The sequence below is a fragment of the Globicephala melas genome, chromosome 3 (assembly GCF_963455315.2).
Source record: "Globicephala melas chromosome 3, mGloMel1.2, whole genome shotgun sequence".
Taxonomy (NCBI): domain Eukaryota; kingdom Metazoa; phylum Chordata; class Mammalia; order Artiodactyla; family Delphinidae; genus Globicephala; species Globicephala melas.
Genome location: NC_083316.1, coordinates 168,265,724 through 168,278,467, shown reverse-complemented (window position 1 = coordinate 168,278,467; position 12,744 = coordinate 168,265,724). Strand labels below are relative to the sequence as shown.

At 55.2% G+C, this 12,744-nt stretch overlaps 1 protein-coding gene and 1 non-coding gene across 2 annotated transcripts; both read right to left on the bottom strand.

The window, feature by feature from the left end:
• Positions 1-2,122: 2,122 nt before the first annotated feature.
• Positions 2,123-11,851, bottom strand: EEF2 (eukaryotic translation elongation factor 2). The gene is made up of 15 exons (XM_030879276.2): positions 11,696-11,851; positions 10,473-10,687; positions 9,380-9,561; positions 9,077-9,288; positions 8,398-8,576; positions 8,198-8,303; positions 7,572-7,685; positions 7,185-7,323; positions 6,870-7,065; positions 5,973-6,231; positions 5,420-5,527; positions 4,257-4,610; positions 3,837-4,019; positions 3,622-3,754; positions 2,123-2,850 (listed from the first exon to the last, which is right to left on the bottom strand). The coding sequence occupies exons 1-15, from the start codon at positions 11,696-11,698 to the stop codon at positions 2,657-2,659; spliced, it is 2,577 nt and encodes an 858-aa protein (XP_030735136.1). The 5' UTR covers positions 11,699-11,851; the 3' UTR covers positions 2,123-2,656.
• LOC115865568 (small nucleolar RNA SNORD37) lies at positions 8,654-8,718 on the bottom strand. Its single transcript, XR_004044351.1, has one exon. It is a non-coding gene; the product is annotated as a small nucleolar RNA SNORD37 (small nucleolar RNA).
• Positions 11,852-12,744: the final 893 nt, after the last annotated feature.

The window sequence follows — 12,744 nt, the reverse complement described above, 5'->3', positions numbered from 1 at the left end:
AAGTGCGGACTTTCTCTAGTGGTGGCGAGCAGGGGCTGCTCTTCGTTGCGGTGCGCGGGCTTTTCATTGCCGTGGCTTCTCTTGTTGCGGAGCACAGGCTCTAAGCGCGCGGGCTTCAGTAGTTGTGACACGCAGGCTCAGTAGTTGTGGCGCAAGAGCTTAGTTGCTCCGCGGCATGTGGGATCTTCCCAGACCAGGGCTCGAACCCGTGTCCTCTGCATTGGCAGGCGGATTCTTTTTTGTTTTGTCTTTTTGCGGTACGCAGGCCTCTCACTGTCGTGGCCTCTCCCGTTGCGGAGCACAGGCTCCGGACGCGCAGGCTCAGCGGCCATGGCTCACAGGCCCAGCCGCTCCGCGGCATGTGGGATCTTCCCAGACCGGGGCACAAACCCGTGTCCCCTGCATCAGCAGGCAGACTCTCAACCACTGCACCACCAGGGAAGCCCTGGCAGGTGGATTTTTAACCACTGAGCCAACCAGGGAAGCCCCTTGAGGATTGTTTTGTGACTCCTTTTAAGCTCAAGATACATGGTAACAGCTAGCATTGATTGAGCCTTACTGCGTACCAATCAACAACCCGAGGAGGTAAAATACATTAATATTTTACCCATGCTATAGTTAGGGAAACAAGACCCCAGAGAGGTTAGGTAACCCACCCGGAGTCACACAGCTGGCAAAGGCGTAACTGAGATTCATTCCCAGAGAGGCCCGAACCCAAAGCCCACGCTGAACTAGCTCAGATACCATCTGACACGGACCTGTGTCTTTTGGTCCTTGCTGGCCACCCTAACCTCGTGCAACCCCCCCCCCCGCCCTTTTCCACTCCAACACCATTTGCCTTCTTGCCTCAAGCATCTCATTGAGATGGCACCAGCTCTTTCTTCCTCCTACCTGGGAACCACCTTCCTCCACTCTTAACTCCTAAGCACACTTAAGTGCACAGCTAAAGCAGCACTTTCTCCCATATCCAGTTTCCCCTATTACATCTTGTATTTGTCACCATTAATGAACCAAGAGTGATACGTTATTAACCAGTCTGTACTTTTATTCAGAGTTCCTTGTTTTTCCCTAATGTCCTTCTCCTGTTCGAGGATCCCGCGTCACATTTAGTTACGTCTCCTTAGGTTCCTCTGAGCTTTGAGCTTCTCACACTTCCCAGTTTTTGATGACTTAGACAGTTTTGAGGATTGGTCTACTTCCTCAATTGGGATTTGTCTTTCTTGTGGTTAAAGAGGGGTGACAGGTTTTAGGAAGACCATACAGTGCCATTTTCATCACTCCTTATCAAGGGTCCATAGTATCATCCTGACTTATCACTGATGTTGACCTTGGTCATCTGGCTCTAGGCAACGTTCATCAGGTTTCTACAGCTCTTTTCCTCCCCTTTCCATACCTTAACAAGACACATATTAGTGGAGGTATAGGTCTGGGCAGCCTGGGAGCACAATGGCCACCCTCCTGGCCTGGAACCCCACACCAGCACCTCATTGTCCCCATCCGCCTTCCTGAGGACAGGCATGTAGAGTGATAACCCACGCATAACGTTACAAATCTTTAGGGTAAAGTTTGAATAGCCAAATCCAGAGAATCCTACAAAGGAATCCTTGCTGTTTGTTCAAAGAGCGGCTCCTAGCATGAAAGTTAGACTGAGGCTCCTCCCACAACCCAGGCACAAGTCAGCCCCCAGGGTGCTAGTCAGCACTGCAGTAACCACAGGGAAGTTTTGATGGGACAAAGCTGAGCACATGGGCAATTTTCCCAGCCTGCACTGACTGCTAAGACAGCACCAGCGTCATCAGACTATGGAAATATGTTTACAGCTAAAAGTAACGGTCCTGGGCTTGCACTACCCCCATTTCAAATGCTCAGTAGACACATGAGGCCAGTGGCTGCCCCTGCAAACAGCACAGATGTAGGACAGTTCCACCAGCTGGCCCCACGTGACAGGTGGACAACTGGACTCGCCTGGATCACGTGAAGTCTCACGGACCTCTGCCTCAGCCCTGGACATTTGGAGGTGATACTGAACACTGTGTATTGGAGCGTAAACAATGGCCTTGCTCACCGGCACAGGGAGTCCATTCTAGCCTGAGCGGATGGAGAAAGACCATGGACACGCATGCACAATCACCACCATATCAAATTTATTATTCCAATGGCACTAATACAGCTGGAGGTGCTCATGGTGACACTGCACAGGATTTCCTGCCTTCTACTAGCTTCTGTCCAAAGAGAACATCTACCCGCCTGTTCCTTCCCCCTTTCCGGAGGAAAATCCACTGCAGGCCATTTACCCAAATAAACCTCTTAATGCGTTTATTTTTAACTTTTTTTGGACATGTGAATTTCCCTCTTAACAAAAAAGCTTTGGGTGTCCCATCTCCTCCCCCATCCCTACCGGCCAGATAAGTCCCTGCCGTGAGGGCACTTCTGTTGCGTCTGAAATCTAGAAATAAATATCGAAAGAAACGGCATCAAGTGTTCATGTTGAGCGATGGCACGGAGTGGGCCCCAGAAACTTGTCAGGCAGAGCGTTACTGGGTCTGGACAGCCTCAAGGTGTCGTGGAGAATGTGGGGCTGTTGCTGTGGTCACCTGTCCCTGGGTGCAGGGGCTGCGCCCGAGTCCCACCAGGCAGCGGGCTGCGGGGAGGCTGCCTACAACTTGTCCAGGAAGTTGTCCAGGGCCGGGATGCCTTCCTTCAGGCCTTTGCGCTTGCGCGTCTCTGCCACCACCTGGCTGGGGCGGCTGGTGCTGTCGAAGGGGTCACCGGGCAGGATCTGCCAGTGGTCGAACACACACTGGGGAAAGGCCTGGCCGCCCGTGTTGGACCTCAGGTCAGCGGTGAAGCCTGTAGGAGGCACAGAAACGGCGCTCACCGGGCAGCCCAGGCAGCCTCACGGCTCCCTGGCGGAGGCCAGGAGGGGAAGGTGGGAACACAGGCCCACACCACACCAGAAGATCACTGAGTCTGGACTACCTGGCTCATGTCAGATGTCAGGCCCATTATCCTATCCCTCACCCAAAGGCTCCCTCAAAGGCTACTGATTAATAAGTGGGGCAAGGCTGGCCCTTCCTGGGCCTCTGGTCTCCACCTGCTCCTTCTCAGGATGAACCAGGGGCTCCAGCACAGCTTCTCTGCAGGCTTTGCTCTTAGATTTACAGGCCCAAGGACCTTCCCCCTAATTCAACAGTCCAGAGGCCCAAATGAGAAACAGGCACCTCCTCCTCCACAACTGCGATGCAGAAAGCAACAGCTCCCATCAGACCCACCCTGTGCCATGCACAACAAGAAAGAACTGGGCCCCTGGGACTTCCCTCGGTGGCGCAGTGGTTAAGACTCTGCACTCCCAATGCAGCGGGCCCAGGTTCAATCCCTGGTCAGGGAACTAGAGAGCCCACATGAATGCCACAACTACGAGTTCGCATGCCACAACTAAGGAGCCCGTGAGCTACAACTAAGGAGCAAGCCTACCGCAACTAAGATCCAGCACGACCAAATAAATAATAAAAAAAAAAAGAAAAGAAATGCGTCCCGTCCTAGACCAGATAGGCTGAATGTCTGCTGGGCTCCACCCCAAAGGCAGCAGGCATCTGAGGACCACACCAGACTGGCACTTACCAAAGGACTCATTGACAGGCAGGTAGGCCTTCACAACAAACATGGGGGTGCCGGCCACCTGGGTCTCCTCAAAGACGTGGCCCCGCTTCCTGTTCAGCACACCGTAGATACCACCAACCACTTGTTCTGGACACTGTCAGGCAAAGAAGGGCTATTAGCAGCTGTTGGGCAGGGTGGGACCGGGAGCAGCAGCTGGGGGGGCCAGGCCTCCCCACCTGGATCTCCACAAGGTAGATGGGCTCCATGAGCCGGGGCTGGGCAGTCAGCACGCTGGCGTACAGGCAGCGCCGGGCCGTGGGGATGATCTGGCCGCCACCGCGGTGAATGGCGTCCGCGTGCAGTGTCACATCGTGGACGTCGAAGCGCACGCCCCGCATGTTCTCCTCACACAGCGCCCCCTATGGAGGAAGGGGAACACCATCAAGAAACCGCCTCTATTGCAGCTCCTGAGAACAGGTCAGCCAGAAGTGTCTGTGCCAGCTCCTCTAGGTCTCACCGACAGGGACCATCTCAGCCTCCCTAGGGTCCCCTTCCCAGGAGGCAGGACCACAGCCCCACCCTGCCAACAGGGAAACAAGGACAGGAGGACGCCCCAGTGACAAACCCACCAGAGCTGTGCCTGAGCAGCCCCTCACCTCCTTGGTGGCCCACTGGAAGCCGGCCACCACACTGTCCTTGATCTCGTTGAGGTACTGCACGCCCTTGGTGATGTCAGTGAGGATGTTGGGGCCGGTGCCATCAGGGCCAAAGCACCAGATCTTGCGGGCCTCGGCCACGTCCCACTCGTACTTCTCAGCTAGGTAGCGGGCCCGCTGCTTGAGCTCCTGGCGGGAAGACACCTCGCCCTTGTCGATGTCCTCGGCCAGGCCGTCGGGGAAGGGCCGTGCCTTCATGTACAGCCTGTTGTGCTTATTGGGGGACTTGGACAGGCAGAGCACGTTAGACTCCTCACTGACGGTCTCTCGGTACGAGACAACTGGGTCGGATTTCTGCAAAAGGAGCATGCAGGTCAGGTCAGGTCTGCCACAGGAACCAGACACCTGAGAGGCATCTTAACAGACGGTCTTCCTAATAACGAGGCCCACTTAACAGTGGCAGTGGCACAGAAAACAGAGCGAGTTTGATCTGGCGGCACAGAGCCATGCACGTCTTCTGTGTAAACGTGAGGTGTGCAGGTACTCCCTTGTAGAAGGAAGCCCGCTGCCAAGAGGGCTGGTGAAACAGTGAAACTCCACATATGCGGTATTAACTGGGGAAAAAAATCTCAAAAGATACAAGTGCTAGGCCTAACCCCACACCCCAGCATATTAGTTTTCTAATATAGAGAATAATGGGGGAAAGCCGTCACCGTACCTGAAAAAAGAAAATTTCATTCCTATAAGTAGAGAAACAAAAAGACAGAAGCTTAACAAAGAGAACCACACTTAAAGAAACCCAAATCCACGTCTGAGAACAGACACAGATCTGCGCTCAGTTCTGTGGGGAAAAAAAAGGAGAATGGAAACCAGAACGCACCAGCTGGGCGTGGGGCCGGCTACATAAGCCTCAGTGGCTGCACTTCCCAAGAGCTTTTTAAAAAATTTGTTAAGAAGCAGACCGCTCACACTCCAGCCTTGCCAACGCATCTAAGCTGGTGTCACGACAGCACATATCAGCTGGCAGTAACGGATGGAAAGACAGAGAATTGAGTGGCCCAGTCAATGGGCCCCTCAGAGCCCAGCCTGGACCCAGGGCCCTGCCTTGCCCTCCGTCCTGAGGACAGCGGGCCTCCAGCCACCAGAGCAGCGCCAGGCCTCACCTTGATAGGAATGCAGGCGTGGTCCTCCTCCAGGTCCTTGAGGCAGATCTCCAGATGCAGCTCCCCGGCACCCGCAATAATGTGCTCCCCGGACTCCTCAATGATGCACTGAAAAGGGCCACGTGTCAGCCTGAGCACAGACCCCGGGACAAATGCGGGAAACCCAAGGGATTCTAGGGACAGGTAGAAAGCGGGCTCCAAGCTTTCCTCCAGATGGAAAAGGCAGACTCCCAAAATGGGGTTTTGGGGGGAAGACAGCAGGATCCTCTTTACTCGTTTTCAACATTAACCTTCTGTAAGGACCCTCCGTGCACAACCAGCCTGTAAAGACCCAAGCAGCCTACGAAAGAAATCGGGTTCCTGGGTGGAAAACCACCATTTAAATTAAGGGCAGCACCTCTACCAGGGCAGGTGTACCCAGCACAGCTGGTTTTCTCAACACGGAATCTCTACTTGTGTGAGAAGCCAGCGGAATCTTTCGGCTCAGCCACACGGCATAAGCCAACAAACCACCACTGCCGCAGGTGTCCGCCTCCAGCCGGGGCCCACCCACCTGCACCATGGGGTCCGACTTGGCCAGCCGCTTCAGGCCTTCCACCAGCTTGGGCAGGTCGGCCGGGTTCTTGGCCTCCACAGCCACCCTGACGACAGGGCTCACGCTGAACTTCATCACCCGCATGTTGTGGGCATGCTCGAAGGTGGTGATGGTGCCTGTCTTCACCAGGAACTGGTCCACGCCCACCAGGCCCACGATGTTGCCACAAGGCACGTCCTCGATGGGCTCGACGTAGCGGCCCATCATCAGGATTGTCCTGGGGGAGACACAAAAGGCCACAATGCATCGGCACTGGGGTGGCAGATCCCCAAATGACCAAAGACAAGCCTCCTTTGTCTTGGAGCCTGCGGCTGTCTTCCTGTCTGAAGGGGCAGTGCCATCCCACCCTGGGCCAAGCTCTGAATTTATCTTGCGACCCAGGTCTCAATGACAGTTTTGGCTCCTGCACACCAGGACAGAGCCACCTGCTCACTAACACGTGCACTGTGCAGGACTCTGCACCCTGACCCAGGCCAGACATGCGTGCCACAGGGAAACCGGCGGCACTCGCAGGTCGCAATACAGTCAGGGCCCCGAGGAACTAGCAGGAATGGAGGCTCTTCCCACTACCCACACCTGGACTGGGTGGCCACCCGCCACATGACATCTCTAGGGTCAGAGCCTATTCTCTGGGTATTTTAAAATGTATGCTGCCACCATAATTTCAGCCTAACTGCTTCCCAACTCCGGGCTGTGTCTCACTGTGAATCCCTAGTGGGGAGAAGGAGACACTATTTCCTGGTGGGCCTCCCCTGGCCAAGTCTACATTCAGATGACCCTCACCCTTCCCCCTTCACTGGCTTGAGGGACGAAAGGGAGGCTGCTAGGCACCCTCTGCCTCACGGAGCACCTCACCTCTGGATTGGCTTCAGGTATAGGTCTTCCTTCTTCCCAGGCGTGTAGTTGGGCCCCATGATCCTGACCTTCAGGCCGGTGGACACCAGCCCTGAGAAGACCCGGCCGAAGGCATAGAACCGACCTTTGTCAGAGGTCGGCACCATTTTGGAAATGTACATCATAAGAGGGCCTTTGGGATCACAGCTTTTAATGCCTGAGGAGAGAGAAAGGAACCCCCCACAGGGGAAACTGATTCCCTGGCAGCTCAGCTTTCCAGAATTCTGCAGCTCTGCCCAGCGTTCTAACCCCAGGATGCAGGCACACCCCACGTACCCATGGCGGCCTCGTCGTCTGGGGGCCCCTCGTACAGGAGCTCACAGCGGTACTTCTGGGCCGTCACAGGGGAGGGCAGGTGGATGGTAATCATCTGCAGCAGGGCATCCCCGGCAGGTAGCCAGCGGCGCATCACTGCCTAAAGTAGGGGATGGGAAAGAGGGACAAAAAAAACGACTTGAGAAAGAATCTAGAAGAACAGTGTAAAACAGCTGATGTCTCCTACCCATCCCTGCTGGTGACAGAGCTCCTGCTGGTGATACTTCTAATATAAGCCTGGGCCCAGCATGGAGCCCTGACTGAGACCCTTACAGCCAGCTGTCTGATTACCTGAGAAAATGGCACTCAAGCTGGGATGGGGACTCACAGGATGGCCGCTCCACTCACCTTCAGAAGTGGTTTGCCTTCTTTGTCTTTATCTTCACTGTCCAACTTGATGTCCAGTTTTTCAATCAGTTTTGCCGTCTCCTCTTTCTTGAAATTCATGATTGCATCAAACACCTGACACCCAAGAGACATGGCAAAGTGGGTTTGGGAACATACTGGAAGCCTGAAGCTACCTGCTTCCTGCTCTGGAGCTTTAAAGGCCATCTTCACTTACCGCCAAAGGCCTGACCCAATTAAGCAAATCACGGGGACACTTCTCGACAGATTGTTGAAAGAAAAAAAAACCCTTCCTATTTTCAGATATTGAGCATACACTCACTGAACTCACAGGCTTGCAAACCCTAGACCCTCCTACCTCATCTCACCTGCTGCCCAGTCAGGGAGGCTGATGGTCCCCCTGATGATGAAGCCCAGGGGGCAGGGAGACTTCCCTGTCAGGGTGGAACCCTGAGGGCGTTCTGACCTCATGCTGCCTCATCCTTGTCCCAGGAGCTGCCTCTGCAGCCTGGCCCTGCCTTGCCCCACGGCATCTTGCTACTGGCTGCAGCAGGTTGGGTACCAGATTCTCAGGGAACCCAAGGACAGCCCTAGGGACGGCTACCTATATCAAGCACACGCCAGCTCACCTTAAAGATGGGGTCCAGGATGAGCTGGCAGAATGTCCGTGGCAGCTTCTTGCCATCTGGGCTGTTGGCTGACTTGCTGAATTTGCCGTTGGCTGGATCAAAGTACCTGTCAGACAAGACTCAACCCAAGTTAGGGGAATCTGGGGGGATGCAGGTGTGAAGGACCCCACAGACACTTGGGCTGTGTCTCCAGCACTCACCGGTCTCCCCATAGCTTCTTCATCATGTCCTCCACCTTCTTGGCCCGCTCGGCAGGCCCCAGCTGACCCTCACCCTTGGCAGCAAACTTGGCCACGTACATCTCTGCAAACTGCTTCAGAGTGAAGGCCCAGCCGTGGAGACCAGACCCGAAGCCAACAGTACCGAGGACAGGGTCAATCTGAGAGAGCAGGAGAAAGCTGTGAGTTGGGACAGTTGGACACAAACCACATCAATGAAGCCCCCAAGCACCCCGGCCCTCAGACACTGGATTTCTTCAACAGTCGTCAGGTCAAAGTGAAGAAATTTTAGTCATCATGTACAGGGTGCCCAGCTCTGCCCCCATCACGACAGGGTGTGCGATGATGCCACAGGCACTGCCCCATGCCCCTCTGTTAGCAGGCTGAGCTGCTACCCCACAGCCTCCACCGAAGTCCAGCCTTCTTGCCATTCCAAGGTTCCTGGCAACCTCACCTTCCAACCTCCCAAGAATCCCCAGGAGGCCATGGCTTCACAACAGTGGTTTCCCAAGGGCAGCCCTGAAGGAGAAAACCACAACCCTTCCAATCTGCATGAGGAATGCTGCCCACCCAGTGGGAGAAGCGGGAGGGGGTACTAGGAACACAGCAGGAGACAGCGATCCGCCAAGGGACCCCGACTTCAGCAGTCAGGCAATCTTACCATGATGTTGCCCATGGGGCCGCTCTCGCCCTCCCCGTAGGTGGAAATGATGACGTTGACATTCTCCACGATGCGCTGGAAGGTCTGGTAGAGCTCCTCGGGCTCCAGCTGCAGCTCAAGCAGGGCCCGGTCCATCTTGTTCATCATCAGCACAGGCTTGATGCGCTCGGCAATGGCCTGGCGCAGCACCGTCTCCGTCTGCACGCACACGCCTGTGGACCAGCAGGGGATGAGGCGTCTCCGTCGGCCAAAGAGGGGACAGCCCCAGGTTCCCCGCCATCCGTGGGGAAGCCTGCTGCTTACCCGACACGCAGTCCACCACCACCAAGGCACCATCGGTGACACGGAGGGCGGCTGTCACCTCTGAGGAGAAGTCCACGTGCCCAGGGGAGTCAATGAGGTTGATGAGGAAGCCAGAGCCATCCTTGCTCTGCTTGATGAAGTTCAAGTCATTCTCTGAGAGCTCGTAGAAGAGGGAAATGGCCCTGAGAGATTGCGACAGGTTACCCGGATGGAGGCACACCTCAGCCTGGCTCCTAACCTGTTTCCCACTAGCCCTGTGGTCCACCAGGTTCCTGCCCACGGGAGTCAGGGTGGATGCTCTTGATCCTGAAGTGAGGCTGTAATCCAGTAAAAAGCCAGACAGATGCTGCAACCTGTCTCCTCCCCCTGCATTACTCATCCCTAGAGATGAACTGCAGACTTCCCACACAAGAGCTATCCTATCCAGGGACATTTACCTCTGCAGCACCCTCTGCCGGGAACCACCACCTCCCTGGTACAGGTGCAATGGTACCAGAGTCCACCTGGTTCCTCTCAGGCTCAACACACCTGATTTCAAAGAGCTGCTACACAATCAGGCAAGATCCAGAAACCCCAAAGACTACCTTTCACCCTTCCCTCCCCAGCTGAAACGAGTCTCAGAGCCAATGACCAAGGAGATGTTACCAGATGAAAACAACTGTTGTTACAGCCTCTTTTTTTTCTTTTTTTTTGCGGGGGAGGGGAGTTTTCTCACCCTCTTAACATCTGGGGCCAGAAAACTCACAGGGAGCCACCATAGGTAAGGCAAGACCTTTACCAGCATCCTTGGATGCCAGCAGCACCCACCCAGACTTCTCCAGACAATGCCAAGAGCCCCTAGGCCCCCCTCCTCTCCAAATCCCCTTAATACCACCCATCACTGTGCCTCTCCCACAGGAGACAAAGCTTCCCATCTCACTAGCTGAAGCCCCATTGTCTCTCACAGTCCAAAAACCCAGCCCCAATGTGCTCATCTCCCCAGAAACCTGTCAGGAAAGGGTTGGCTACTGTCTGTCCTCCCTACCCACCGCCCAAGGACTCAGAGTAAGCACCTCCCCCCTCCCTGTCCAGAGGGTGCCAAGGCTTTGCTCACGTCGACTTGATGGTGATGCAACGCTCCTGCTCGTCCTTCCGGGTGTCAGTGAAGCGGGTCTCCCCAGCCCGGGCGGAGGCTATGATACCCGCCTTGCACACCAGGGAATCCGTCAGAGTGGACTTGCCATGGTCCACGTGGGCGATGACGGACATGTTTCGGATGTTGGCCTTCTTGTCCATGATGGCCCGGATCTGGTCTACTGTGAAGTTCACCTGGGCGGGGGGGAGCGGGGGGACGACTCAGGATGGCCCGGCACTCCAGGAATGAGGCTTGGCACTGAGACCTTGATCAATAGAGACTGCTAGGCCATGGCCAGAGGGAGCTGGTCCTGGCGCTGCCTCAACTCCCACCCAGATCCCCCTTTCTCTGTTGACACCCCTTTAAAAGTGCAATTCACCCCGTCCCTGAAAAGCCAGACGCTGGTTGTCACAACCCAGAATGAGTACTGGGGAGTAAGTCTCAAAGAATGACAGCAGATTTCCTTTATAGTATATTGACGTATCTAGGGTCCAGCTGAAGTTCCCCCCACTGTGTTGCCACTGGTTATACCCCCAGCCTTCCCCCAACCAAAGGGCCTCTTTAAAATCCAAGGTCACCTCTCGCTGTGCAGGGTGGGGGTCAATCAGGTAGAGCCACACACCCTGCCCCTGATTCTTAAATATGCCACCCCCGGTCGGGTGGGAGGCTTGCGCAGCCCTAACAGGCACGAGCCTCCACCTCGTAGTTCTGGAATCAGGTGTTCACAACTGGGAGGTACAAGGAGGACCAAGGTTACACAACGTCAGAAGACGAGACGCTTCTAAAGGTCTTACTCTTCTCTCCTTTTGCCATTTCCTTGCCTCCCCCGGCTCCCGACAGAAAATCGGACTCAAACTCCCAGCCCACGGGTTACATAAGGCGGCTCCCCTCTCCCCGCTCGCACCGCGGCGCCCGCCATTACAGCGTCTGCCACATCATCATACCCCCCGCCCCGCCTCCGCCCCAGCTCCAGCCGGGCCCGGGGTCCTGGAGGCGGCGGCGCCCCCGGAAGCGGAGCTCGGCTAGCAGTGCATCGCGCAGACATGGCGGCAGCCGCTTCCCCAGCCCCGAGCCCGCCGGCCCCGCCGCCGCCGCCATGTCTCCTCTCAGTCAGGGAGGCCACAGTTCTCCAGGCCTGGTAGGGCCGGCCCTACGGAGGCCCCGCCGCCGATTCAGGCCGCCCGTTGAACAGCGCTGCTCACCATGGTGGCGGATGGCGGTGGATTCTCCCAGGCAGATCCGAGTGTGACTAGCCGCGCCGAGGATGGCGGCGACGACGGCGGAAGAGAACGCTGACGTCAACACCCGAGCTTTTATAGGCCGACGCCGGTTGGGCGGGTCATCTGACCCCGCTTCTGGGGCGGGGCGAAGCGACGCCCCGCGCAGGCGCATGGACGGCCTCCCACAGGGTAACCCTTGTGCGTCGGCGCCGCTGCTCTAATATAGAGGGTCTGCGTTCCACACTTGGATTTTCCCTGGGGCGTGGTCCGCCCGGTGCAGGGTGCACGCCTCCCGGATGCAATGCTTAGGTGCAAAAAGCGAAGAGCCGTTTTAGCTGAGAATATTAACCATATCATAGCAACTACATCAGTCTGCAAACTGCCAAGCACTCCTATTAAAAGCAGATTACAATATTAATAGGGTCTGTAGATTGCACCAAGGTTAATTTCCTCGGTTTGATGTTAGGTAAGATGACAGTACAGGGGTAAGAGTACTAAGGACCTCTCAGTACCATTTTTGCAACTACCTATTTACAAGAAAAAAAAAGCTTTTTTAAAGGCAGGTATTAATCACTCATTTATTCCACAAAGACAGATCGAGCGTCTACTATACCAGGCACTGCTATAGGTGTTGTGGATATAGCAGTGAACAAAACACCTTATTAGCTCCACCACTTTAAGTGTTCTTACAGTAGATACTCGTATATTTCTATTCTTCAGTTTCCTTATCTGCACAATGGGGTCATCAGTACGACCTCACTGGGGGAGAGTAAAATTCACTAAGTATATGTACAGGGATTAGCGCCGTGCCTGACACAGTTCTCAATACACGTCAGCTATTTTTAATTAGCTATCATTACTATTAATAAAACACATTTCAGGTACTGGTTTGCCCTGTCGCAAGCACGGGGCTAAGCGCTTTTCTACATGCGCAATCTCATTTTCTACTTCATTTTCTCTCCAGGGGGAGGCGCAGGAAGACTATTTTGCATTTGTGTCCTAATATGACCCTAAGAAACAGCTGTATTTCA

Excerpts from the sequence above, each read along its gene's own strand:
- EEF2 (XM_030879276.2), bottom strand. Across the intron at positions 9,289-9,379 it reads GGTGGTGGACTGCGTGTCGG|GCGTGTGCGTGCAGACGGAG; the intron begins GTAAGCAGCAGG and ends GCTGGTCCACAG. Across the intron at positions 8,304-8,397 it reads AAGAAGCTATGGGGAGACCG|GTACTTTGATCCAGCCAACG; the intron begins GTGAGTGCTGGA and ends CTTGTCTGACAG.